The following is a 26850-nucleotide window of genomic DNA, read 5'->3' as shown; positions in this document are numbered from 1 at the left end:
CTTTAAAGTCATTTGTTCTTTAAAGGGCCTTTTAATTTCTTGATTGTCTTTTTAATTATTTATTTTGCCACATAGTTCTAATATAAATGCCATTCACAATTTTTATAGAGTCACACACCTAAGCAATGCAAGTTGTATGTCATCATAAACATGTTAGTTTTTGGAGATCCATTATGTTCTTGCTGTCATTTACCTGTTGATTCAAGAAAAGAAAAGATGGAATTGTTTCAGTGGTAATCCTGAGAATACATCAGTACTGTTTTAGTTTTCATTTGATTTTACTTTCCAACTTGTGGTAGAAGGGGAAGTCTAGGTTATAGTACTAAAAGATGAGTTTATGTATATTTATAATTATCCTTTTTGCAGAAGTTGAAGATTTAATATGAGACAGTTTCTTAATGAAATGTGAAAAATCTATAGTTTTACAGTTTATTCTTATGAAGCCAGATTAATTGTATAAAACCCCCGTGGGCAGTTTCTACACCTAGAAAGCACCTTTGAAGAAAAGGATTACGTATGTGAGAGAATGGTGGAGTTTCTGATGGGAGCAACCAAGCGGGAAGCATCAGATATTCTGTCCTTTCAACTTTTAGAGGCTCTTTTGTTTAGAGTTCAACTGCACATATTTACTGGAAGATCCCAAAGTGCACTTGCACTTTTGCAGGTAAATAGTTGTTGTAGCATTTAATTACACTTTGTAGAGAATTTTTAAAGGTCTAAAACATTATAGGTAGCATTGTTCTATGATGAGAACACAAGCTTTAGATTTGAATCCTTGTTTTGCCACTTACTAGTACGTTGTATGAAGTTGAGTAAATTTATGATTGTTTTCTCATTTGCTTACAGGGAATAATACCTTTTTTAGAGTGTTTATGAGGTTTAAATGAAATAATTTATGTCTAGTACCCATCAAAATAAACTTCAGTATTTAAACAATAAGGTAAAATAAATTAGTTCATCATGAAAATCTTCTATATGAGTGTGGAGCTTTGTTTATTTTTACTATTTTTATCTTACTAGATTTTGAATAACAAGACACTTAAAATGTTCAGATTTAATTTTTTTTCATTAAGTATGTCAAGAACCTTAGCATAGTAAAAATTATTAATTTGGTATTGATATATCTCTAGTTTTTGATTTAAAGAGTTGATGACTTTCAGATTTTAATTTAGGTATTTAGGAATCTAAGAAATACAACTGTTTTATTCTTTGTTGCCTTTACATTTGAATCTTAGGAATAGGAGACATTATTTTAAAGAAACACTTTCATATTATCTTTTTATTTATCTAGAATGCATTGAAATCGGCTAATGATGGAATAATAGCTGAGTACCTTAAAACACGTGATCGATGTTTGGCATGGCTGGCCTACATACATCTTATTGAATTCAGTGGTCTCCCTTCAAAATTTTATGATCCATCTAATGCCAATCCTTCAAGAATTGTTAACACAGAACCATTTATAATGCCATGGCAAACAGTTCAGGATGTAAAGACTAATCCTGATATGTTGTTAGCAGTTTTTGAAGGTAAGTGTAAATGTTTATAAATTATTTAGAATATCAACTTTATCCCTTATTATGATTCTTCATAATTAAGTGGAACACTGCAAGTTGTAGTTTTCAGCCTTTATTATATAAATGTTTAAAAGATTTAAGAATTGACTCAGAAAAGATGGGCATTGGCATCTGTAAAGCTAGGAACTGTATTATACTACATACTTAGTTTTTCTCATTATGGCAAAGGACGTGAACTAGATAAGTAGATTATGTAAGTTTAATGAGATGATTGAATCACAGAATCAAGTAATTCTTTCTTGAAAGCAGTCCATCAAGGTGAAGATTAAAGGCTTTTTCTTGTTTTTACGAGTAATTAATATTTGATCAATCAATCAGTGGATTTGATTACTATATATTAAATAATATATCTGCTGTGGAACACATATGAAGTATGAAGCCTATCCTTCCTACTAAGAAGAATATAGCCTAGTCAAAAGATAAAATCTATGCAGTTGACATAATTATTAACAGCTGAGGCCGGATAACTGTGTATCAGTATGTATATGTAATCTAAATTTTATGCTTATAGAAGAGATTCAGATCTGTGATTGATACAGTTATGTGGTACAGGCCATTCACCCAAAGGGAAGAGATTGTAGTTTGCCATGATCAAGGAAGTCTTTGTAGAAGAATTAGGACTTGAAGCTGGATTTTGAAGCTCAACTATGATGTGATACGATGGGCCTCTTCAAAGATAGGACTCTTGTCTTACCTTTATATTTTCCAAGGGCCTATGATGCCTGTTTGTGTACTAAGTGCTTAACAAATGTTTATTGAATAAACCAGTGAAGTAAGGAAAGAAAAGAAGACCATTCCTGTGAAGGGAGCTAAGTAAACAAAAAGCAAGAAGTGGATAGGAATTGGCACATTGAATTTAAAGGGAGATTAGAAGAGGAGAGAGTCCTTATTCAAGTGAGAGTTTTGTGCTGGAGAATAATAGGAATTAACTTTAGTAAGTAGGATAATATAAGGTCTACCGGAAAGTTCTGTCCATTTTTGGAATAAAACAAAATGCAAATTTTTCTCCGTCAATAAACTTTATTAAATAATATAATTGCCATTATTATTAATGATTTCTTGCCAGCATGAGGGCAATTTGTATATCCCATTTTTGAAAAATGTTTTATCTTTTGATGCGAAAAATTGAACCAGTGCTTGTTTGATATCTTCTTCATTTTTGAATTTTTTGCCCTTCAAAAAATTTTGTAAGGACAAAAACAAGTGATAGTCGGAGGGTGCTAAGTCCAGGGAATATGGTGGATGCGACAGACATGCTTCTGTAGCATTTCTTCCTTGTTGAAATTCGTAAAAATTACAGTGGCGTAAATGAACTTTATCAGTAGCCATGGGTATACTATCACTTCACACATAAGACTAACGTGAATCAACTTTGTTTTAGTTAATTTGCTACGTCAGTATGTATACATTAAGTGATAAAAATAGAGGCATACATGCGCCAAATAAACGTGCTTACGTGTCGAAACTTGTGATAGAAACGGACAGAACTTTCCGGTAGACCTTATACATTTTCTAGACTTGATGGCAATAGAGGGTTTTTTTTGTTTGTTTATTTTGTATTTTTCCGAAGTGAGAATGGGGGGAGACAGACTCCTGCATGCGCCCAACCAGGATCCACCCTGCATGCCCACCAGGGGGCGATGCTCTGCTCATCTGGGGTATTGCTCTGCTGCAACTGGAGCCATTCTAGCACCTGAGGTGGAGGCCATGGAGCCATCCTCAGTGCTTGGGCCAACTTTGCTCCAATGGAGCCTTGGCTGCGGGAGGGATAGAGAGAGACAGAGAAGGAGGAGAGGGGGAAGGGTGGAGAAGTAGGTGGGTGCTTCTCCTGTGTGCCCTGACTGGGAATTGAACCCGGGACTTCCACACTCTGGGCTGACGCTTTACAGCTGAACCAACTGGCCAGGGCCGGCAATAGAGGTTTTTTAAGAAAGAAAAAAATGTGCTCAAGAGAAATGATACCACAGGTAGGAAAACCAACCAGAGACTCATTGCTATAACTGAGGCACAAAAAAAGTAACCTGGGTCATTTGAAGTTAGCACATAGAGAAGTTGAGGCAGATTAAATGTTGTGGGAGAAGAGAAGAAACAGTCAAAGATGAATATCAGATCTTGAGACTGGGAAAAGGAAAGTATATTAATAGAAGACTGGTAAATTGGGAAGACTGATTTTGGTAGTAGGAGTGGTATTTATGAATGGTAATTGGTCATTCAATTGGAAATGCCTGTTGGCAGACGGAAATAAGGAAGTGGACCTTAAGTGGACAATTACAGATAGAGAAATGGATTTGAAAGTTATTAACATAGAAGTTACTGTATTACAAAGTGCTTTGCAGTTTTTAATGTACTCTTGCAGTAAATTATTCAGTAGTTGAAGCTATGAGATATTTCTTTTGAGGAAATGGAGATTTACAAGTATTGCAGAAAGACCTGACCTGTGGTGGCGCAGTGGATGGGGCATCAACCTGGAATACTGAGGTCGCCGGTTCAAAACCCTGGGCCTGCCTGGTCAAGGCACATATGAGAAGCAACTACTATGAGTTGATGCTTCCCGCTCCTCCCCCCACCCTTTTCTCTCCTCCCCCTAAAATCAATAAATAAAATCTTTTAATTTTTATTTATTGTTTTTAGATTTCATTTATTGATTTTAGAGAGAGGAGAGGGAGAGAAAGGATGGGGGGGCAGGGAATGGGAAGCATCACCTTGCTTCTTGTGTGTGCTTTGACCACGCAAGCCTGGGGTCTTGAACTGGTGACCTCAGCATTCCAGGTTGATGCTTTATCCACTGTGCCACCACAGGTTAGGCCATAAATAAAATCTTAAAAAAAAAGTATAGCAGTAAGGAGTAAAAGGGAAAATAGAGTCAGTGAATGAGACCAAGAGGAAATAGAAATAATTTCTTGGAAGCAGAAGCAAGAAGAAATTAAAAAGAAGAGGAAGAACATTATCAAAAGCTAACTAAAAAGGCCCTGGCCTGTTGGCTCAGTGGTAGAGCGTCGGCCTGGCGTGCGGGAGTCCCGGGTTCGATTCCTGGCCAGGGCACACAGGAAAAGCGCCCATCTGCTTCTCCATCCCTCCCCCTCTCCTTCCTCTCTGTCTCTCTCTTCCCCTCCCACAGCCAAGGCTCCATTGGAGCAAAATTGGCCCGGGCTTGAGGATGGCTCTGTGGCCTCTGCCTCAGGCACTAGAATGGCTCTGATTGCGGCAGAGCGATGACGCCCCAGATGGGCAGAGCATCGCCCCCTGGTGGGCATGCCAGGTGGATCCCGGTCGGGCGCATGTGGGAGTCTGACTGCCTCCCCGTTTCCAACCTCAGAAAAATACAAAAAAAAAAAAAAAAGCTAAAAAAATGAAAAAATGAATGTAGAGATAGACTTTTAGATTTGTTTAGTTATGATTCTGTACATGAATTTCAAATGTGCAGTTTCAGAATGGCATTCACTTTTAAACTCTGCAAATATAGGAGTCATACTACCATTGGGAAAGGAGGAAATGGTGACAGTTATGCAAGGTAAAACATGGTACCATTCTCTCTGAAATAGCCTGTTCAACTAAAGGATTCTTTACAAGGGGAAAGTGTATTTTGAAGGAGTAAGGAAAGAATTTAGTTTAGGAGGAGACATTTTTAAATGGCTGTTTGATAGCAATCAAGGGCTCTTTTGAAGTAGGTCAAGAAAAAGATGAAAAGGTAATTCGTTCTTTATTTTTTTTTTATTTTTTATTTTAGTGAGAAGAGGGGAGGCAGAGACAGACTCTTGCATGTGCCCCAACCAGGATCTCCCTAGCCAGGCCACTAGGGGACAATGCTCTGTCCTTCTGGGTTATTGCTGTGTTGCAGCCTGTGCCATTTTTTAGCACCTGAAGTGGAGGCCATGGAGCCATCCTCAGCTCTCGGGACCAACTCACTCCACTTGAGCCATGGCTGCAGGAGGGTAGGAGAAGAGAGAGAGACAGAGAGAGAAGTGGGGGGGGGGGGGGGGAGGAAGCAGATGGGCACTTTTCTTGTATACCCTGATGGGGAATTGAACCTGGGACAACCACATGCTGGCCAATGCTCTACCACTGAGCAAACCAGCCAGGGCTGAAGTTTCCTTTTCTTTTTTTTTTTTTTGATCAATTTTAAGGGATTTAGGATGAATGCAGGGACACTTATCCTAAATAAGTGTCCACAAGAGCTCATATTGGTGGTTTTATTTATACCAGGAAAGTGAGGGTAAGAGATTGAATTTTAGCAGTTTGGTGATATCTGAAATACCTCCTTTGGATAAAAGCCAGGAGTTCAGTATAAGATGGTGATCAAACAAAGGGATAGGCCGTCTTCTCCTATTGCTCTTTCAGAGTTCTAAAAACAGTCAAATAATTTCAGTTTATGTTTGATTGATGTTATTGTGATATTTTTGGATAGATGCGGTGAAAGCTTGCACAGATGAGAGCCTTACAGTTGAGGAAAGAGTCGAGGTCTGTGTTCCACTTTACACGAACATGATTACTCTGCAGCAGCTGCTAGAGAGGTAAAACGTAATTGACAAGCAGTTAACCTTGTATTAAAGGCTGATTTTTAAAATATATATAGACATGTTTTTTTCTTGTTAAGGTTTGAGGCTGCAGTAGAACTTTGTAAATGTCTATTGGAGTCTTGTCCCATGAACTGCCAGTTGTTGGAAGCCCTTGTTGCTTTATATTTTCAAACAAATCAGCACGACAGAGCCAGGGCAGTGTGGCTTACTGCATTTGAAAAAAATCCTCAAAACGCAGAGGTTTTTTATCATACATGCAAATTCTTCATCTTGCAGGTAAAAATTAAATGACGTGAAATGTTTAAATACGGTGTTTTTATATTTCACAACTTCTTCCATGTTTCAAGCATCAGCCTTTCCAGGAACCTTTTCCTGGTCCTTTTCCCTTGCAAACTGTTAGGTATTCCTTCTCTCTCTGCTATATAATACTGTGTGTGCATAACCATTACACTTATTAAATTGTTTTGTAATTTTGTTTATAGCTGCTTTACATACTATGTTAAGAACAACTTGAGGACAAGGACCATGTCTTCTTTATATTTGGAGCCCTAACACCTAGCACAGTGCCAAACATGTAATAAAGTTTAATAGGTGATTGGTGGCTGCAACTTGAGGCTGTTATGTATTGGATGTCAAGCTGTTAATGGCTAGTTGAGTTTAATTTGGAAATTGAGAATATAGAAGTTATTTCTACCCCCACCTATTCAAGAAATTTTTTAGGGGTTTTCCTCCCTTGAAAGATTATAATTAAACATTATTAGCTTAATGTGTATTCCTCCTTCCTCTTTTTAAAATAGGATCGAGGGGATAATCTTCTTCCACTTTTGCGGAAATTTATTTCATCCTTCTTTAAACCTGGGTTTGAGGAGTATAATACCTTGGATCTGTTTCGGTAAGTTGTAGAACTCTTGATTTGCAGAGGAATGAGAGATAGTATAGTTCAGTGGAAAGATTAAAAATATTTTTGTGTGGATTGACGATGTTTTAGACTGATTTTTAAAAAAATACTTGAACACTGTCTTAAACTTCTGAAGGCAGAGTGGGATAATAGAAATGGAAAGATATAAAATGCTTCATATTCTTTAAAGACACTAATGAAGGCTTATATTAACACCATGGTAACTCATTCTACTTTTAATTTATTGTTATTGTTAATTTTAGCACATAATACTATAGTGATGAATTATCTTGAGATAATAGTGATTTTTTTTGAAAAATGAGTTTTAATTTATTTGATTGGTAATCTAAAGTAGATGTAAATAATTTGTCCTATACCTTTTTTTAATTCTAAAGAGAATTGCTCTAGCCTGAAATGTCATTGAGTAAGAAGCTTTATAGGATTCTCTTCTCAACTATCACTTTGTCAGTAACTTATGTAGAACTCTGTATTTGCTACTTTTGTTTTACTCTGAGTTCTTTTTTTTTTTAATTATTTTTATTTATTTTATTTTATTTTATTTTTTTACAAAGACAGAGAGTCAGAGTGAGGGATAGACAGGGACAGACAGACAGGAACGGAGAGAGATGAGAAGCATCAATCATTAGTTTTTTTCATTGTGCATTGCGACACCTTAGTTGTTCATTGATTGCTTTCTCATATGTGCCTTGACCGTGGGCCTTCAGCAGACCGAGTAACCCCTTGCTGGAGCCAGCGACCTTGGGTCCAAGCTGGTGAATTTTTGCTCAAACCAGATGAGCCCACGCTCAAGCTGGCGACCTCGGGGTCTCGAACCTGGGTCTTCCTCATCCCAGTCTGATGCTCTATCCACCCTGCCACCGCCTGGTCAGGCACTCTGAGTTCTTTTTCTTTATTTTTTTTATTTTTTACAGAGACAGAGAGAGAGTCAGAGAGAGGGATAGTCAAGGACAGACAGATAGGAACAGAGAGAGATGAGAAGCATCAATCATCAGTTTTTCGTTGCGCGTTGTGACACCTTAGTTGTTCATTGATTGCTTTCTCATATGTGCCTTGACCGTGGGCCTTCAGCAGACCAAGTAACCCCTTGCTCGAGCCAGCGAGCTTGGGTCCAAGCTGGTGAGCTTTTTTGCTTAAACCAGATGAGCCCATGCTCAAGCTGGCGACCTCGGGGTCTCGAACCTGGGTCCTTCCACATCCCAGTCTGACGCTCTATCCACTGCGCCACCGCCTGGTCAGGGCGTGAGTTCTTTTTCTAACAGCAATAAGAGGTCACAACAGATCATGAAGAATGATTTCTTTTTTTTTTTTTATCATGAAGAATTTTTTTTTTTCAAGTTCTCGTCCTTTCTTATCTCTCTGTAGTGGTCAGAAAACATTTTTCTTTCTTTAAAAAAATTTTTTTTTCATTGATTTGACAGAGAGAGAGAGAAACATTGTCTTGCTGTTTCACTTAGTTCCATTTAGTTGTGTATTTATTTGACCTCTAGTGTACTGGGTCAGTGCTTTACCCACTGAGCAACCCGGCCAGGGCCAGAAAAGTTTTTTCTTGAGAGTCAGTAAATATTTTAGGCTTGTAAGCCATATGGTCTGTTACTAATATTCAGCTATGCTGTTGTGATAAGAAAGCAGCCATAGACAATGTATAAATGAATGAGCATCTCTGTATTTCAATAAAAACTTATTTATAAAAACAGGTGTAGTTTGCTGATTCTAAATAGCATCCAAAGCAAACTATTTTATCATGACATACTTTGTAATTTTATGTTAGGAAGAACAGAGAGAAGCATAAACTGGATATCTCCTTGAAAAGTTTCTTGTGGAAAATATTGAAGAGTGATGATAAAATCTTGGGTTTTATATGCAAAATAGTGCTTAAAAAATTTTTTTTTTAAGTGCTCCCTCTGTCTAACCCCAGTATAGCCATATTATATAAAAACATTTTCAATCCTGACATGTGGTGGTGTAGTGGATAACACGTTGACCTGGCATGCTGAGGTCTCTCGCCCGGTCAAAGCACTTTTGGGAGCTGATGCTTCTTACTCCTCCCCCTCTTCTTTCCGTCTCTCTCTCCCCTCCTCTCTAAAATGAATAAATAAATACCCATATTTTCAAAGACAGCCCACATTTTGATAAGTCACTGGTTCATCCACTGTAGAATGTTTTGTGAGAATGGCAGTATTACTGGAGATTGGGCAAAAATGTTTTGGGCCACTGTTCTTTCCAAGACTTGAGTCTTTACATTTGTCCTGTTATAGTAGCCAGTTATTGATAGTGATTTCAGTACTCTTCCTAAAATTCTTTCTGCTGTGCTATATATAGATTAATAGCTTAGAATATTTTAAAATGCAAATTAATAGAAAAGAATTAAACTATTCTATAAGGAATGTAGAGATTGTTCAGCTTTCCCATGCTGACTTTCTTCCTGTTTAAATTAAATTGCTAAAACATTTCATACTCCTCCAGCACAGCATAAATCCAAAACTGAATCAAACTTTTTACATGCTTGCTTGTTCTGGTTTTTCCTTGGGCATGGAGATTAATTGGTTTAGGTTACAAAGATCAGTTTTTGCTGTAGTGACTGATCAAAGATCTTCAAATTGTCTTGATGTCAGCTAATGAAGCAGAATAAATAAGTGTCAATAAAAATTTGAAAATGGGTTGTCTCCAAGTAAATTTCTCATTGTTAGTCATTTTTATTAATTTTTTTATGGGAATAGCTATAATTCATTGAGGGTTACAATAAAAAGATATTCTCTGCATAGTTTTTTAAAGTAATTCTGAAGTCCTTATTTACACAGAGTGCATTTCTTTTAATTTAGGAAATCTTTTTTGAGTCAAATAACAGGTGACTGGCAGTGAGTGAGATGATTTTGGGCATTGTCATACTTATTGATATTGATATAGTTGTTTGTTTGTTTTTGTGACAGGGAGAGAGAGGGACAGATAGGGACAGACAGACAGGAAGGGAGAGAGATGAGAAGCATCAATACTTTGTTGTAGCACCTTAGTTGTTCATTGATTACTTTCTCATATGTGCCTTGACTGGAGGTGGGGGAGGGCTACAGCAGACAGAATGACCTCTTGCTCAAGCCAGTGACCTTGGGTTCAAGCTGGTAAGCCTTGCTCAAACCTGATGACCCTACACTCAAGCTGGCAACCTCGGGGTTTCGAACCTGGGTCCTCCGCATCTCAGTCTGACGCTCTATCCACTGCACCACTGCCTACTCAGGTGATATTGATATAGTTTTTTAAATTTATATATATTTACAAAGTTTATTAACAGAAGTCACTGCTGTCAACAGATTCAGTCTTATTAATTTCACAAAAGTAATTATAAAGCAAAAGTCTTAAAACTCTAATGTTTACCTAGAGTTTGATTTTATCATTTCCTTTTCTTTGTAACATTTAGCATAAAGACAGCTAGATGGGGTAATTTCATGTGTTTCAATCAATTTGAAGATTAGTAGATAACTGTAACAGTTAACTTGGGGATTTTATTTGATCTACTAAAGTTAGCTTAGGGATAGTCTTATGTGGTTTAGATTTGAAGTTATCTCTTACCTCAGTTTTCAGTTGAGAAAACTAATATCCTTAGAAGGTAAGTGATTAAGCTAGTTATGGCCAAATTGGGGTGATAAGCTGACTTCTAGATACCCCCATTTCTTCCCTTTCTTATGATATTTCTCCCACCCCCATAACATTCATACAGCCTCTTTAGTCCGTTAAACTTAGCCCCTTGATATAATCTTTAAATCCAAGGTAAACAGTTATACTAGTGTGTCGTTGTTGAGATCAGTATATTTCCTTTAAAACCATGGTTCCTGAAGACATTGATAAATATTATGCACATTAGTTCATATATATTGGGGGAAGACTTGAATTAGTCAATGTCAAATAGATTTCTTTACTAATTGACTTTTTAGAGCCTTTACTATTCTAATACTTATTGTGGCTTTTCAAGAGAAGGTTATAGTTTTTAGGGTTCCCAGTGTTATTTGATCTTGAACCTGTGCCTGATGAGCAAATATGTTATAGAGTATACTTTGATATCATGTCTAAGATTAAAACTATAATGGTATGTGTGTGTTTGAATGGGAGAGAGAGATTGTTTTTAGATATTAAGTTTTGTAACCCTTTTTTATTGATTAATTTTTTAGAAAGACAGAGAAGAAGGGAGAGAAAGAGAGAAGCAGTCAATTTTTGTTCCGCTTAGTTGTACATTCATTGGTTGCTTCCCATATGTGCCTTGACCAGGGACTGAACCCACAGCCTTAGCATTTCAGGATGACCTGCTAACAACTGAGCTAACCAACCAGGACCAAGTTTTGTAATTAAAGACCTTTTTTTACAAGAAAATTTTGGGAAAACTTTAGATATTTGGTAGACTGAGTGGTAATTCTTTATTTTTAATTAGGTTTAATTAGGTGATTGTGGTTTAGTTTTAGAAATAAAATAAAAAAATTAATTTTAGGAAAGGAGTTACTCATGTAGATACAAGGTAATAAATATGTGATATTATAGATGTGAACAGAGCAGTATGGTAGACATGTAAAAATTAAGTCTCATTGCCTTATAAAAATATTTTAAGGAAATATAAATTGAAATTGAGGATTAAAAAAAATTTAAAATATTAGTAGTTCATGTGTGCATAGGCATAATTTTAAAGTTTGTTTTCTTCCAGGTATCTCTTAAATATCCCAGGACCACTTGACATTCCAGCCCATTTATATAAAGGGAATTTTGATGATGAGATGTTTAACCACCAGGTTCCTTATTTGTGGCTGATTTACTGGTGAGATATTATCTGCTGTGGAGAGAAATATCACATGCTAGGCTTGCATTTATTATTTATTATTGAATTATACTGTGTTAAAATTAACCTGATGTTAAACTCATTGAAGCAAAATTGAAGGGATGCTAAGGTTTATACATTATTAAAGAAGAAAGATCAAAAGAAGGATTCCATTGTAATAACACCTGTAATGTTTAAAATATACTTTTTCATTCCTTTACCTAGTAGAATTGAGCTGTAGACATACAATGTTTTCCTTCATTTTTTAAACAGCCTTTGTCATCCTCTTCAATCAAGTATTAAAGAGACAGTGGAGGCATATGAGGCAGCATTAGGGGTGGCCATGAGATCTGATATAGTGCAGAAGATTTGGATGGAGTAAGTTTAGTTCCTCTTAATAAGAATGGTGTTTGGAATAAGGGGATATGGTGGGTAAAGGGGTAATTGTTTTTTTTTGGTGAAAGAATTTACTGGCTTATTCTAAATTATAATATTTTTCTTTTGGCAGTTATCTTGTCTTTGCCAATAATAAAGCTGCTGGATCCAGAAACAAAGTCCAAGAATTCAGATTGTTTACTGATTTAGTGAATAGATGTTTGGTTACAGTCCCTGCCCGATATCCCATTCCTTTTAGCAGTGCTGATTACTGGTCCAACTATGAATTTCATAATAGGGTAAGAATTTAAAGCTTTTTTTTTCTTTAGATGTTTGCACAAAAGAAGGAGACTTTAAAATGACAGCAAAACTCCAGTTTTGTATCAAGAGAACTTTTCCTAGGATCACTTTCCTAGCATTTATTATTCTTCTCTCTTTTTTAATTAAATTTATTGCGTGACATTAGTTAATAGTATATAAGTTTTAAATGTACAATTCAGTGATACTGTTATTCTTGATCATGTTTACTACTTAATCTCTTCCAACCCTGGGAAGAACCCTTTAAGGTTTAGTTAAGATAAAATATACATATTGATTATGGTATATTTTAAGAAAATTTAACGCTGAAGCAAACTTGAAGAGATACTAAGTTTAATACATGTTAAAGGAGAAAGATTAAAAGAAGTAGTTGTAATTATATCTGTAATGATTTGCTTGAAAAGTTGAAAATTTTACTGAATGAAAAATTCTTTAATAAGAATGAGCTTGCACAGTGTAGCTGCTCTTTTTGTTAATATTTTATCAAGAAAATAGAGCTAGTCATAGGGCATAAAACTGAAATCAGATGCTGTTTAGAATTTTAAGAGTAGAATCGGACTATGATATATTTATTATAAGGTTTTCTTCTTATAAGCAATGAAAGGTTTGTTAAAAAAAAAAGTATTCAGAGACCCATTTTATTCAGTGTAATATAAGCTAAATATAGACTAAAGGCTCAATGTAAACTAAACATACACATTTTATTTATTTTTTTGGTAGGGTGGTTTTTTTGCTACTTGGAATAACCTGTTATTATGCTTTGTACTTCTATGACATTCTTTATCCCAGGATTTCAAACCACTTTGTGGACATTAAGTCATTTACACACAGGCATTCCATGAGCAAGATGTATCAGGTATTATTAGCCCTTTCACCTACCCGGCTATACAGAAAGTAAAGGTAGACTCAGGAATGAAAACCCAAACTTCTGGTTTCTTGTCAGTGTTCTCAGTCTATGACTATATCACTAGACCTCATTTCCTAATTTATATTTGAAAAATCACTGATAAAATTAATGATAGGAACTGTAACTCACAGCATCATACATTATTATAATTTATACATTCATGTCTTAAAGGCTATTTGGGTTTTCTTATAGAAATACATAGGTAATTGGATTTCACATCTTGTTGCGTTTATTTTACCTTTTCCCTCAACCTTCGCAGGTTATTTACTTTTATTTGAGCTGTGTTCCAAAGACCCAGCATTCTAAAACCTTGGAACGGTTTTGCACAATTATGCCAACTAATTCTGGACTTGCACTGAGGTAAGAAAAACTAAAATTCTTTTGGTTTTCAGCCCAATAGTATAGGTTTTTTGCATAAAATTATTAAACTTGATAAGAACAGTCTGTTCTTCCACTGCTTCATTGATAAATATGACTTTAATGCAATAGATAACTATTCATGTAAAAGACAGTATAAAAATCTGATTGCTTTAGAAAACTGTGCAGGCTATAAGGGGGTGTATAATTCAGTTAAGTTCATCTGTGTTTCCTAAGCACATACCATCTGTTCTTAGCACATGTATTATAAGCACTAAGTGTGTTTTAAATGGCAAAGAAACATTACTTAAGAGATTTTATTTACTTATTTACTTATTTATTTTATTAGAGGGACAGACAGGGATAGACAGTCAGCAAGAGAGAGAGATGAGAAACATCTGCTCATAGTTGCAGCACCTTAGTTCATTGATTGCCTTCTCACATGTGCCTTGACGGGGGGGGGGTTCCAGCTGAGCCAGTGACTTCTTGCTCAAGCCAGCGACCATGAGGTCATGTCTGTGATCCCACGTTCAAGTAGGCGAGCTCACTCTGAAACTGGTGAGCCCACAAAGAGATTTTGAAGTGTTATAGAGATAGTAGCCAACTATATACAGGGGTGAGTAAAAGTAGGTTTATATTTGTGAGTATGTAAAACACAGAGTTTATTCTTATCTATATTTGTATATATAAATACTACATATTAATATAATCATAATCATTATAATCATAACCTGTATGTCTTTTTCCATACAAACAACTGTAAACCTACTTTTGCTTATCCCTGTGTATATTATGGTTACTATGACTTTTTTCCAGATAGGTCATTTGGTCCCAAATATACTATTGTTAGTGTGCACCAGGAATCCAATGCAAATTCCTGAACTGCATTTGAGATACATTTATCTAGTGATTTCATACATTCACTTAAATGGAGACCTTTAAGCATTTCTTTGTAGTTTCTCTTCTCTGATAGAGAAATCTTATTTTACCTTTGAAGATTTTACTCTTGAATTCAAAAAGCTTCTCTATATGCTAATGCTTTGGTTTCTGCTTGTGCAGTCATCTAACTGCATCAGTGTGTCTTAAGTGTTTCTAAGTTTGTTTTATGGCTCAATCATAAGGTACCTAAAATATTTATCAAATATTCCTTTGTGTTTAAAAGTATTTACATTCCACTTAGCATGTTTGTGGAAAAATGGTATTAAAGATTGAAAAACATTTAAAGGCCTAAGGCTGTGAGAAAAATAGCCATAGGATTTTAGAATAAGAATTCTTAGAAAGCATGCTAATCTATGGGAACATTTACAGAAATTTGTATTATGGAATATCACCTTAGTAAAACATGTGAAGTAGAAAATGTGGCTTTTTCTTTCTGTTATAGGCATTTTGGAATATAGGTAGTTTGATAGTTGTCCTGGTAAAGCTCCACTTCTGTATTTGATACTTTTTGTTCCCTTGTCCTTTTTTCAGAATAGAGAACTTAATAATTAGTGTCTGTACTTACATTTTAATTCAAGAAATTCATGATTAAATGTATTCTGTTTAATAAAGAGAAAAATATTAGGAAATTACATTAAGATATCAAGTCATTATTTTAGAAAATTTGGGGGAAGGGGCACACAGAGTGTAATTTGGAGAGACTGCTTTAATATTTTATAAGACTACAGGGACCTTATTTTAGTTTGTTGAAGATGGCATGGGTCTTGACTGGACTTCTTGCTAGTTTGCATGTTCCTGTCCCGGGGTAATTTTTGTAAGGTAGATTCTACAAATACTTGCTGAATAGCCTTGATGGAATTTAACTGACCTAAAATTATACCTCATCAAACATCCTGCTTGTGGAGCACATTTGGGGTTCCTTACACTTGCAATGCTTTGTTCATTTTCTTGAATATACTTTGCAGGCTACTTCATCATGAATGGGAAGAAAGTAATGTTCAGATTCTGAAACTTCAAGCCAAGATGTTTACATATAATATCCCAACATGCCTGGCCACCTGGAAAATGTAATGCAACAATCATGTACATGTTTTTATAGCTATTGTTTTTATTTGTAAGGGTTGCTCCAGACAGGTAAATCTTAAATGACATCATTATTTTTCCTTCTTTTTTCCTGGACTAATTCAGATTTGTTTTTGGCACTTGCTGAGGTTTTATACTGAGAGTGAGGAAGTACTCAAAAATTGCTTTGAAAAGCAAAATGGATAGAGTTAGAATTTTTATTGAGGAGAACATTTAGATAGCAATGCTGTTATCAAACACATTAGTTTGTTTATATACATTTTAAGACCATCCCTTTTGAAATTTGGGTGTTTCTCCCACTTGTAGTGTGATGTACTCTTTCTTTTAAAGGTGTAGTGCCAAGTATTTTTTACTAGTAATTATGAATATTTTTCTTGAACGTTATTTATGTTCAAAAAACTGGTCTGCTTTATTCTTGTAAAGTTGATACTGTTGAATTTTTCTTTTCACTATAGGTTACCCTCCTTGGAAGTTTAGCCTGTTACTTTCAGGAAGTTTTGTACTCAGATTCCCACAGTCAGTATTCTGCCAGTGGTAGTATCATTTTGTTCAAAGATATATAATTTTTTTCCCCTTTTCTATGTTCCCTTTTTTTTTCTTAGAGCCATTGCTGCTGAGATTGTTTTAAAGGGACAAAAAGAGGTAAGCCATGACTATCAGATGGGTCACTTTTTCTTAAAAGCTATTCTGCCCCTTCTGTTAACTTCTCATTTTAAAAGGAATAAAGCATAGAAGTTAACATTCCAAGAACTTTAAATGTTTGGAAATTCTCAAAGCCAATATAATTATTTTGTATTGAATGTTATGAAATAATCATTCAAATAGTTAGGATTATAAAGGTGTTTTCATCACGTTTCCTGACAGAATTGTGTGTATATCTATCTTATAGGTCCACCGTTTATATCAGAGAGCCTTACAGAAGTTACCTCTTTGTGCATCACTGTGGAAAGATGTAATGCTTTTTTTTCTTTTATTACATCTCGAAGTTTTCCTATAAATTTTCTGCATGTGCCATGTCCATTGATGTGGTAATGCTCACAGTCTAGCTAAGTCTTACTTTTGTGCTTCCCTGTCTTTTACAGCAACTCTTGTTTGAAGCTTCAGAAGGAGGTAAAACTGATAACCTGAGAAAACTAGTTTCCAAGTGCCAAGAGATTGGAGTCAGCCTAAATGAGCTCTTAAATTTAAACAGTTACAAAACAGAAAGCAAGAATCACTGAACACTGGTGCGCAGTCAGTTCTAAGTCCTTATAATAATTGCCAAAATTATTTGAATGATCCTTCAAGATTAGGCTGATCCCTGGCTAAAGTCTGTGTAATGCAGACAAGTGTTACCGATCATATCAAGTTCCCTACTATATCCTGTCCTCAAAATTGGAAGCAATGAACACGACCCTCTTCGGTTGGATAAATGAACTTCCTGTTTGGTCTGCCTCTAGGCCCTGCCAGATTCTCATAACATCATGTACGTAAGTATAGTTCCTCAAAGTGACTGACATATTTTAATTTTGCTTTATTTTTGTTTTTATTTTTTACTTTCCCCTTCCCCTTTATGTTGTGCTAGTCCTGATTCACTTGACACTCTGATGCCTGAGAGATTCTTGTTTGGGATTTAATTTCCAAGGCTGTGTTTACAGTAAAAAGCAGGCAGTCTCTTTTAGTTCTTCCTTTTTAAACCTTTTGAGATCTTCATTTTCAGGATTTAAACTTAAGCAGTCCATCTTAAGGAAAGTGTAACTGCCATGGCCACAAGTCTGCTAGTTGCACTTGAATGCAAAGCAGGGTTGTTTATTGCCCTTTCTACGTTCTGGACTCCTTGCCGAGACTGTTTAACTTGAAGATTAAAGAAACTATTGCAAATGCCAGTGCATCAGAACCTAAGAGTGGTCAAATATTATGTGCAATTTTTTTGTAAAGAAAATTTAATTTATAATAAAGTTTAACAGTTTAAAGAACAGTTAATATTTGAACTGCTTTGTATTGAAGTACTACTTTGTAGTATTAAAATTGTTTATAAACAAAATATTTTTAATATAAGTTAATTTTGTTTAAAATGTTGCTGTCTTTATTCACTTTTCACTCCCTAGTGGTAAAGGGTAGAAGTAGGAGATAGGCACATTCACTATAACTATATCAATACCTTATTTTGAACCTACTTTCCCATAAAAATACATTCCAGTGGCTTTTTAATTTACGAGAAGATGTTCCTGTTCTGTTTGGAGGACAGTGAACAGATAGGTTTTTAGTACCATTAAACTCATTATTCTTTTTATTTATTTATTTATTTTTTTGGTATTTTTCTGAAGCTGGAAACGGGGAGAGACAGTCAGACAGACTCCCGCATGTGCCCGACCGGGATCCACCCGGCACACCCACCAGGGGCGAAGATCTGCCCACCAGGGGGTGATGCTCTGCCCCTCCGGGGCATCGCTCTGCCGCGACCAGAGGCACTCCAGCACCTGGGACAGAGGCCAAGGAGCCATCCCCAGCGCCCGGGCCATCTTTGCTCCAATGGAGCCTTGGCTGCGGGAGGGGAAGAGAGAGACAGAGAGGAAGGGGGGGGGTGGAGAAGCAAATGGGCGCTTCTCCTATGTACCCTGGCTGGGAATCGAACCCGGGTCCCCCGCACGCCAGGCCGATGCTCTACCGCTGAGTCAACCGGCCAGGGCCACTTTAGTTCCTTTTTGAAAAAATACTTTCATTGGTATCTTCAACTCTCAGTCAGCCCTGCAAGCTGTGCACTGTAACAACTCTAGGGGTCACCATTCACATGTTGTACATAGTTTTTCAGACAGAACCCTTAGTATATGTTAATTGTTATTTCTTTTTCAATCAGTTGTTGTATTGCTACTTAAAATCCTGAAGCTATTTTATAGAAATTATATCTCCTTAAAGTTACATCTTTTTATTATTTGCTACTTTTTTTTCAAGTGAGAGGAAGGGAGATAAGAGAGACAGACTCTCCTGCATGTGCCCTGACCAGGTTCCACTCTGCAAACCCCATCTGGGGCCATGCTTGCTACTGAGCTATTTTTAGTGCCTGAGGCAGAGGCTCTGTGGAGCCATCCTCAGCACCTGGGGCTGATGTGCTTGAACCAGTCGAGCCATGGCTGTGTGAAGGATAAGAGAGAGAGAGAGAGAGAGAGATGGGGGAAGGGGACGGGTGGAGAAGCAGATGGTCGCTTCTCCTATGTGCTCTGACTTAGAATTGAACCTGCTACATCCACACTCCAGGCCATTGTTCTACCACTGAGCCAGCTGGCCAGGGCCAAGACACCACTTATGTCACCTCTTCTTCCTTTTTGCAAACTCAATTTAACATACACTGAAAAATAGCAAACACTGATTAGAAGTGAGGTTTATGTTACATGTTTTGTTTTTTTAAATGAAATACAAGTAATAATTATAATCTTAAAACTAGGGGTTTAAAGTTTATATAGTTATTGTAGTAGCATGAATACAGTATTTAACATACTGTATGACTAAAGTCTTCCTTTGGGCAGAGAAATACCATATAGTGAGAAAAGATTAGTCATTGAGAACTACAGTTCCTCACACTCCCCCACTCCCACCAGGGGGGTAGAAAAAGCACAAAAGAGGCATTTTAGACTGGCCTTTACCTCTGATAAAGGCAGATTGTAGTGTATTTTTATGTGTTTTCTTCATTTTAGAGAACAACCTAATATTTCTATTTGCTTTTTTAACGGAAAGTGGACCTTGTAATGTTGTTGTCACTGGATTATCTAAGGCGGTTTGCTTTCAATTAAAGGGCATATAAACCTACATCATAAAGCAGGCTAGAATCTCCAGGTGCAACATCTAAGAGCTAAAAGCACTAAGCAGACAAGCAAAAGGTGATTAAGACTGACAACAAATGTAGAGGAACTTTATTGAAGATTGTAGTTCAAATATTTATTTTTCAAGGTTGTTGAGAAAGTGGGAACATGTGGCTATAATACAAAGCAGGGCCAATATTCTTGCTTAAAGCTGTCTCATGTTCACAGATAAGTTATAATTTCCTTACGTCTGCTTTCATATCGGTGTGTTAACATTCGTGTGAGGGAAGAATGGGGAAATACAATTTTAGTGACCTTTCAGGTTTGAGGATTATGCCCCTCAGTACAAATTAACAGTGATTATACAGAGTGTTTTGGAACAAGAGCTATTTAAGAAAAGGCAGACTTCTAAGAAACATTTTTGACATTGTTTCTATTTTGTCCTCATGATTTTACAATCCATATCTTTATTTTTCCAAGCTGTGGTACTTATTAATGTAGATGGTAAGGCTGAATTGAAAAAAGAATTTATTTATTTCTTTGGAGGGTGCTCTATTCCATATACCACCATTCCTCACTTTCTATAGGTTTTCTTAGTTGTGTGGTTTTTTTTTGGGGGGGGGGCAGTGAAGAGCTGCCCTCAGGCCATGCTGCCCCACCTGCCCTCATTCCGATCTTCCACCACTGCTCTTGAAGCCTTCCTCAGTAATGGCTGTGCAGTATTTATTGAGCAGTACTTGATTGAGATGTCTTTAATAATGTGAAATGGGGTTTTCAGTTTTTGTCTTCCCTGACATCTTTAGGCAAATGAAAGAAAGCAGTGTTTGTCTTTCACAGAAGGGAAAATGGGTATAGGACTTACCTCCACTTTTCATTTAGTGGCCTTCACAGCAGGGACTTAACACATTTTCAGAGTTCCCACAGTGGACATTTTTTCATTTCAGAATCATTTTGAGCTCTCCTAGACACTCTCAAGACAAAGATGAATAAATAGGTCTCTGCCAAGGGAGCATCTCCAGAGGAGCTCCAAATTTGGGTTGGAGGTTAGGAAAGTCTTCCTGGATTAAAGTGGGTTATTACCTGACATAAAATAGGAGGAGTAAAAATTGATGCTTGTAATACTATTTTAAAAAATGCTTTGCCTCTTACACATGAATATTGTAGAAGGGTTTTGCACGTTTAGAAATCTGTACGTTAAAAAACCCCCAAAAAACTTCCCTAAAGCTTCTTTGGCTTTTTGCTAATTTCATTCACAACTGACAGTGTTCAACATTATGACAGGTAAGACATACAAAACTGCATAGCTGCATCTGTCCAGAAGAGAGACTTCTGGGGCATGTGGAGCTTGCAAGTCCACATGAGCATGACTAAGTAGGAGTTAATCATATCAGGCTCAGTTTAAACAGCCTTGAGGTGGAGAGTCTGACTGGGATTATTAGTAGCAATCTGATTGTTTCTACTGTGTCTTTTTTCTCCCTACATTGGAATGCATGAGTGAAATGCTACTTTCAACATTTACTAGCACCTACAACTTCTGCAGAGCCTTGTTTCAGTTCTAGTCAAGGTTACAAAGTTATATTTCAATACGATCTTTAAAAGTCATGGCTGTTTTTCTATCTGTAGACTGGAGATGACCAAGTCTTCAATGTTTTAAACTGATTTCCAAATGACACATTTTAGCCCAATACTAGCAGATTTTTAACAGGGATTTCAGTAATGCAAGGAATAAAATATTTCAGTTGGGGAGCAAAACAATTTCTATGAGATTAAAAGGAATAGTGCTTCCTGGTTTCATCAAGAAAGAAGATTCAGCCTGTCCAGGCGGTGGCGCAGTGGATAGAGCATCGGACTGGGATGCTGAGGACCCAGGTTCAAGACCCCGAGGTCGCCAGCTTGAGCGCGGGCTCATCTGGTTTGAGCAAAAAGCTCACCAGGTTGGACCCAAGGTCCCTGGCTCAAGCGAGGGGTTACTCAGTCTGCTGAAGGCCCATGGTCAAGGTGCATATGAGAAAGCAATCAATGAACAACTAAGGTGTTGCAATGTGCAACGAAAAACTAATGATTGATGCTTCTCATCTCTGTTCCCGTCTGTCTCTGTCCCTGTCTATCCCTCTCTCTGACTCTTTCTGTCTCTGTAAAAAAAAAAAAAAAAGAAAAAAAAGAAGATTCATAATATCTGAGGTGATTCTCTGTTGGTCTTAAGTGATGTGACTGGTGAGTGCTGATGGGTCTGGATATTTTCCTCAATTGTGAAAATACAACCTACTGCATAGAAGATAGTGAATAGAATGTTAAGAATATATGAGTTAATTGTATCACAAATAGCACAGAACAACAAATATTTTACTTCTCCGCAAGACTAATAAATTTTGGAGGCCACCCAAAATATAAGTGAATATGACTCTCCAGGGGCCATATTTTATGAATTTTAAAAAAGCCTGAATCCAGGCTTTTTTAAAAACGATTTGCATAGCTGCTCTAAAAGAATATATTTCATTTGCCCTTTACTTGGTAATTTGAAAGCTTAAAGATTATCAATTCAGAATCAAAGACGGGTTTACAGTGCTTTTGGGTCGATTAAGCAGATTAAATCTTGCATGTGTTCTTTACCTAGTGAGGTAAGCCTTATGAAAGAGAATGATAGCCAACAGCCTAAGGGACGTGACCAATTAGGAAGAGTGATAGAGGACTGGGAACTGTTTACATTAGTGCAGATAATCAGGGCATCCTCTGCCAGGATCAAAACAAACAATTTGGCACATCCTACAGTAAAACCGAGACTGCCTGTGGATGGGGTTGGCACTACATGCTGGCTGAAATGGAGCTACAAAGAAATAGTTTCAGGAACTAAAAGGAGTGTGAACCAGTAAGTAATGAAAAAAGCATATATCTAAAAGATCTGGATATTAGATTTAGCTCCTCTAACTAGCTGTGTGATCATGACAGGCCATTTTATTGCTCCTTGTCTTGTTTCCACCTCTACAAAAAAAATATATGCACTTACCTCAGAGGTGTTGAGAGATCATATAGTAGAAATTATTTTTGAAAAATAAGTAATAGTTTGGGTTTCATATCATTGTCTAAAATTTTGAGGGTAAAGAGTTGCTACAAAATGGTAGTTTGTTTTTTCTGGGCATGGTCTCATTACCATCATTTGGTATGTGAGTTAGCTGCTGTCTGCAGTCTCTAATTAAGAAACACAACAGGCCTGACCAGGTGGTGGGGCAGTGGATAGAGCGTCAGACTGGGATGAGGAGGACCCAGGTTCGAGACCCCGAGGTTGCCAGGTTGAGCACAGGCTCATCTGGTTTGAGCAAAACTCACCAGCTTGGACCCAGGGTTGCTGGCTCAAGCAAGGGGTTACTCGGTCAGCTGTGGCCCCCCAGTCAAGGCACATATGAGAAAGCAATCAATGAACAATTAAGGTGTCGCAATGAAAAACTGATGATTGATGCTTCTCATCTCTCTCTGTTCCTGTCTGTCCCTATCTATCCCTCTCTCTGTCTCTGTAAAAAACAAACAAACAAACAAAAAACCAAGAAACAACAGAACACTGCCATCTAAATTCAGTGGACCACTCCTGGTGTTACTCTCCAAATTAACAGGTAAAACTCCATTAGCAAATGGTCTTAAAGTCAAAAGGAAACCTATGAAGATTTTACTATAATGAGGCCCAGCCTTGTAGAAGCTCTGATCCCAGTGGTGTAAAGATAAAAATCATAGGATGTAGAGCAGAGAATAGTTGGTATGTACTGTGGGTGACTGATTAATGAGGTACTCATAAAACCTATGCAGTCTAGTGTGTGGGGCAAGGAGAGTTATGAGTCAAAATAGCCAACAGTAAAATCCAGGGCTTCCAAGTATGTTAAGTGAGCCGTCTTAGGACTGACAAAAATAAAAATAATGTCTTAAAATAGAATTTTCTTTCACGTATGCCCTGGCCGGTTGGCTCAGTGGTAGAGCGTCGGCCTGGTGTGCAGGAGTCCCGGGTTCGATTCCCGGCCAGGGCACACAGGAGAAGCTCCCATCTGCTTCTCCACCCCTCCCCCTTTCCTTACTCTGTCTCTCTTCCCCTCCCGCAGCCAAGGCTCCATTGGAGCAAAGTTGGCCCGGGTGCTGAGGGTGGCTCCATGGCCTCTGCCTCAGGCACTAGAATGGCTCTGGTTGCAACAGAGCAATGCCCCAGATAGGCAGAGCATCGCCCCCCTGGTGGGCATGCCGGGTGGATCCCGGTCGGGTACATGCAGGAGTCTGTCTGACTGCCTCCCGGTTTCCAACTTCAGAAAAATACCAAAAAAAAAAAAAAAAAAAAAAAAAAAGGATTACAGAGAACAGTACTAGGGGCCCATACAAAACTGGGAACATTACCTGTTGCCACCAGTCAGACCAGAAAACTCAGGATTCATGGAGTACTAAGTAGAATACAAAGAAAAAAAGAATTTTTTTTTCACTTAAAAATCCAAGTCGGGTCTGGCCAGGTGGTTGCACAGTGGATAGAGCTTCAGACTGGGACACAGAGGACCCAGGTTCAAAACCCTGAGGTCTACTGCTTGAGCGTGGGTTCATCCGCTAGAGCACGGGCTCACCAGCCTAAGTGCAGGGTTGCCAGCTTGAGCGTGAAATCATAGACATGACCACATGGTTGCTGGCTTGAAGCCCAAGGTTGCTGGCTTGAGCAAGGGGTCACTTGTTCAGCTGGAGTCCTCCAGTCAAGGCACATATGAAAAAGCAATCCATGAACAACTAAGGTGCTGCAATGAAGAATTGATGCTTCTCACCTCTTGTCTGTCTCGCTAAAAAAAATAAAACCAAGTCGGTGGACCAGTGCTGACTGCTATGGCACTCCATGATGATGAGACTCAGGAACTGCCTGTCATGTTGCTCTGTGGTGTGTGACCTCCATTCTCGGGAGTGCTGCCAAATGGTTCTGCTGTTCAGATCCTGTGCATGTGCAAAAAGCTGAAGTAGGGACTGAAATTAAGCCCATGATTGGTAGTATTGATATATCAAGCAGCCTAGGGCCCCGGTTGAGTTGGATTGGAGGGAGGGGACCTTTTATAAATTCACACAAAGGGACTAGCTGGACCTCAAGTTTTATGGGGAGAGCGGGTCTTTTTCTAAATTGTGTAACAGTTCTCTGTGGGTGGTGATGCTGATGATTCAGGATGGCTTTTCCAGTCCCAATTTTGTTTACATTCCATTTAGCAGGAAGGTAAAACAAGGACAAACCTTCCTCTTAAAAGTATTTCCAACAACCTAAACATCACCACATCTGATTTTGTCCCATTGTTCAAAACATGGACAGTTGGCCACTGCAAGGGAAGCTGAGAAGTGTAGTCTTTATCTTGGGTGCCTATGTGGACAGCAAAAAATCAAGAATGACGGGCAGAATACGTATTTAGGAACAGCTAAACATCTGCCACACCACCATCAAAAAGTAAACAATATAGGATGAGGTCAATAGTTTGAACTTAGCTTGTTCTAATCTCTAAAGGAATTTTTTAATAGTGAACTATGAAAATCTCCCTCTTCTAAATAGAACTTTAGGTAGTGAAATAACCTTCCATCACTTTGCTGCTCACCTTTTGAAAGACTGCATCCTGCTTCAGGTGATGCTGCCCACTTAGCTCTGTTTATCTCTTCCGTCTTCTTACTGAACCAGCAATGTAACCAACCCCACCCACTTTACATCCTGTTATCCAATGATTAAAATTGAAAAAATTGTGCAGAAATACTATTGTCCCTCTCCACTGAATTTTGGTTGGGATAAAGACCTTCAGTCATATATGAAGAATATTTAACCTTTTTTTTTTTCATTACAAAGGTAGAGGGAAAACAATATTCTAGAGATTGTGGCAGGTAAAACCAGCTACACAATCTTTTTCTAATTATAACAAAGCAACATATCAACTCTCATTTTTCTGTTGGAAAATAAAGTTATGTTAACCAGGAACAATGACTTTCGGTCTACTTCAGTTCCAAGTTCCCTCCATACCACAGAGGAACAATTTTGCTCTTGTTAAGACAGAAGCCTTGGGTAAAAAGTACAAGGTTTTCTTCTTTTTTGTGTGTGCGGACCACTTCCTTATTGTTGCTTGTAATAAACCTCTTAATGGTTAGCAAGTTTTAACCAAAATGTCAAGCAAGATCTCTTTCTAATGGAGATTGAAAATTTGAGGAGTTAATCAGATAAGTATCAGACACACAGGAACTGCAAATCCCTTCAATGAAAATGAAACCTTTCCTATAATTAATACATCTTCATGTCCCATTTTACTCCTGATTTTTGCAGTTGATTGGAAAATGAACTTGGTTGACAGATGCAGTATACTGTGGGTATTTTATTAACACCGTTTTGTAAATAAGCACCCTAAGGAAGGGGAGTGAAGAAACTCCCAGTCACACCGCTGTGAAGGGTTAGACCTGGGATTTGAACCTAGATCACCTACCTGGCCTCCGAATCAAATCACAGTGTTCAACCACTATGTTATAATGCTCCTCAAAGTAACCGCTCAATGCATGTAAACTCAATAATTGAATTAATCTAAATGTATCCCACACAAACACTTAGTAGGCAACTGTAAACAAAGGATGGAGATGTCTACAGAGTGCTATAAGTATTTCTCCTAGTCAATGCTTTAGCCAACCTTTAAACCCATTTTTCTTTAATTCAAAATTAATTTTATCCTGTCTGCCCCCACAACTCTGCTTTTTTCTATACTCAGCTTCTTTTTCTTCTCCCTTTTGTGTCCTAGTCTCCCTTCTCCCAGGGGTGATAACTCAATTTCTGCTTAAGACCAAGCTCTGGTGGGCAGTAGAACGAAGTCCTTCTCAAACTTGAGCTTGCATCAGAATCCCCTGGTTGGTTAAAACACACACCGCTGGGCTTCATCTCCAAAGTTTTGATTCACTAGGTCTGGAGTGAAGCCTGAGAATGTAAATTTCTAACAATTTCATAAGGATCACACTTTGAAAATCACTAGTGTAATTGCTCAAAGAAATGCCTCTGAGACCCAGCTTCACTGTTCACTAGGTGCACGATCAAACCATCTGGTCGAAACTTTGTGCTATGGCTTTTTCATCTACAAGGTGGGGATGATGACAGGACTCGATCTCAGGCTTGTCTGCTAATTAAATGAGGTATTAAAGCACCTAATACTGCCTGGACTGATCAAGTCTCTGATAAAGGTTGATTATTACAGTGAGCTGGCTTTTCCAGACATGCAACTACTTAAAATATATTTAACAAGAAATAGCTATTAGCAATAAAAGAAAGTATTCCTCAGTCTT

General features: G+C 37.5%; 1 protein-coding gene across 3 annotated transcripts in view; it reads left to right on the top strand.

The window, feature by feature from the left end:
- The window catches only part of ZFC3H1 (zinc finger C3H1-type containing), a 73496-nt gene extending 55754 nt beyond the window's left edge, over positions 1–17742 (top strand). For 2 of the 3 annotated variants that reach the window (XM_066368563.1, XM_066368562.1), the window contains exons 23-35: positions 476–664; positions 1292–1529; positions 5983–6088; positions 6172–6370; positions 6892–6986; positions 11695–11805; positions 12079–12183; positions 12314–12479; positions 13665–13765; positions 15667–15768; positions 16387–16426; positions 16674–16736; positions 16867–17742. In XM_066368563.1, coding sequence (XP_066224660.1) covers positions 476–664; positions 1292–1529; positions 5983–6088; positions 6172–6370; positions 6892–6986; positions 11695–11805; positions 12079–12183; positions 12314–12479; positions 13665–13765; positions 15667–15768; positions 16387–16426; positions 16674–16736; positions 16867–17004 — 1653 coding nt within the window. In that variant the 3' untranslated portion in view covers positions 17005–17742. The remainder of the gene's footprint in view (positions 1–475; positions 665–1291; positions 1530–5982; positions 6089–6171; positions 6371–6891; positions 6987–11694; positions 11806–12078; positions 12184–12313; positions 12480–13664; positions 13766–15666; positions 15769–16386; positions 16427–16673; positions 16737–16866) is intronic. The other variant, XM_066368564.1, reaches the window with a different exon arrangement.
- Positions 17743–26850: the final 9108 nt, after the last annotated feature.

This window comes from Saccopteryx leptura, chromosome 2 (genome assembly GCF_036850995.1).
Source record: "Saccopteryx leptura isolate mSacLep1 chromosome 2, mSacLep1_pri_phased_curated, whole genome shotgun sequence".
NCBI lineage: Eukaryota > Metazoa > Chordata > Mammalia > Chiroptera > Emballonuridae > Saccopteryx > Saccopteryx leptura.
The sequence above is the reverse complement of the archived record's forward strand: the minus strand, read 5'-3'. Positions and strand labels throughout refer to the sequence as shown.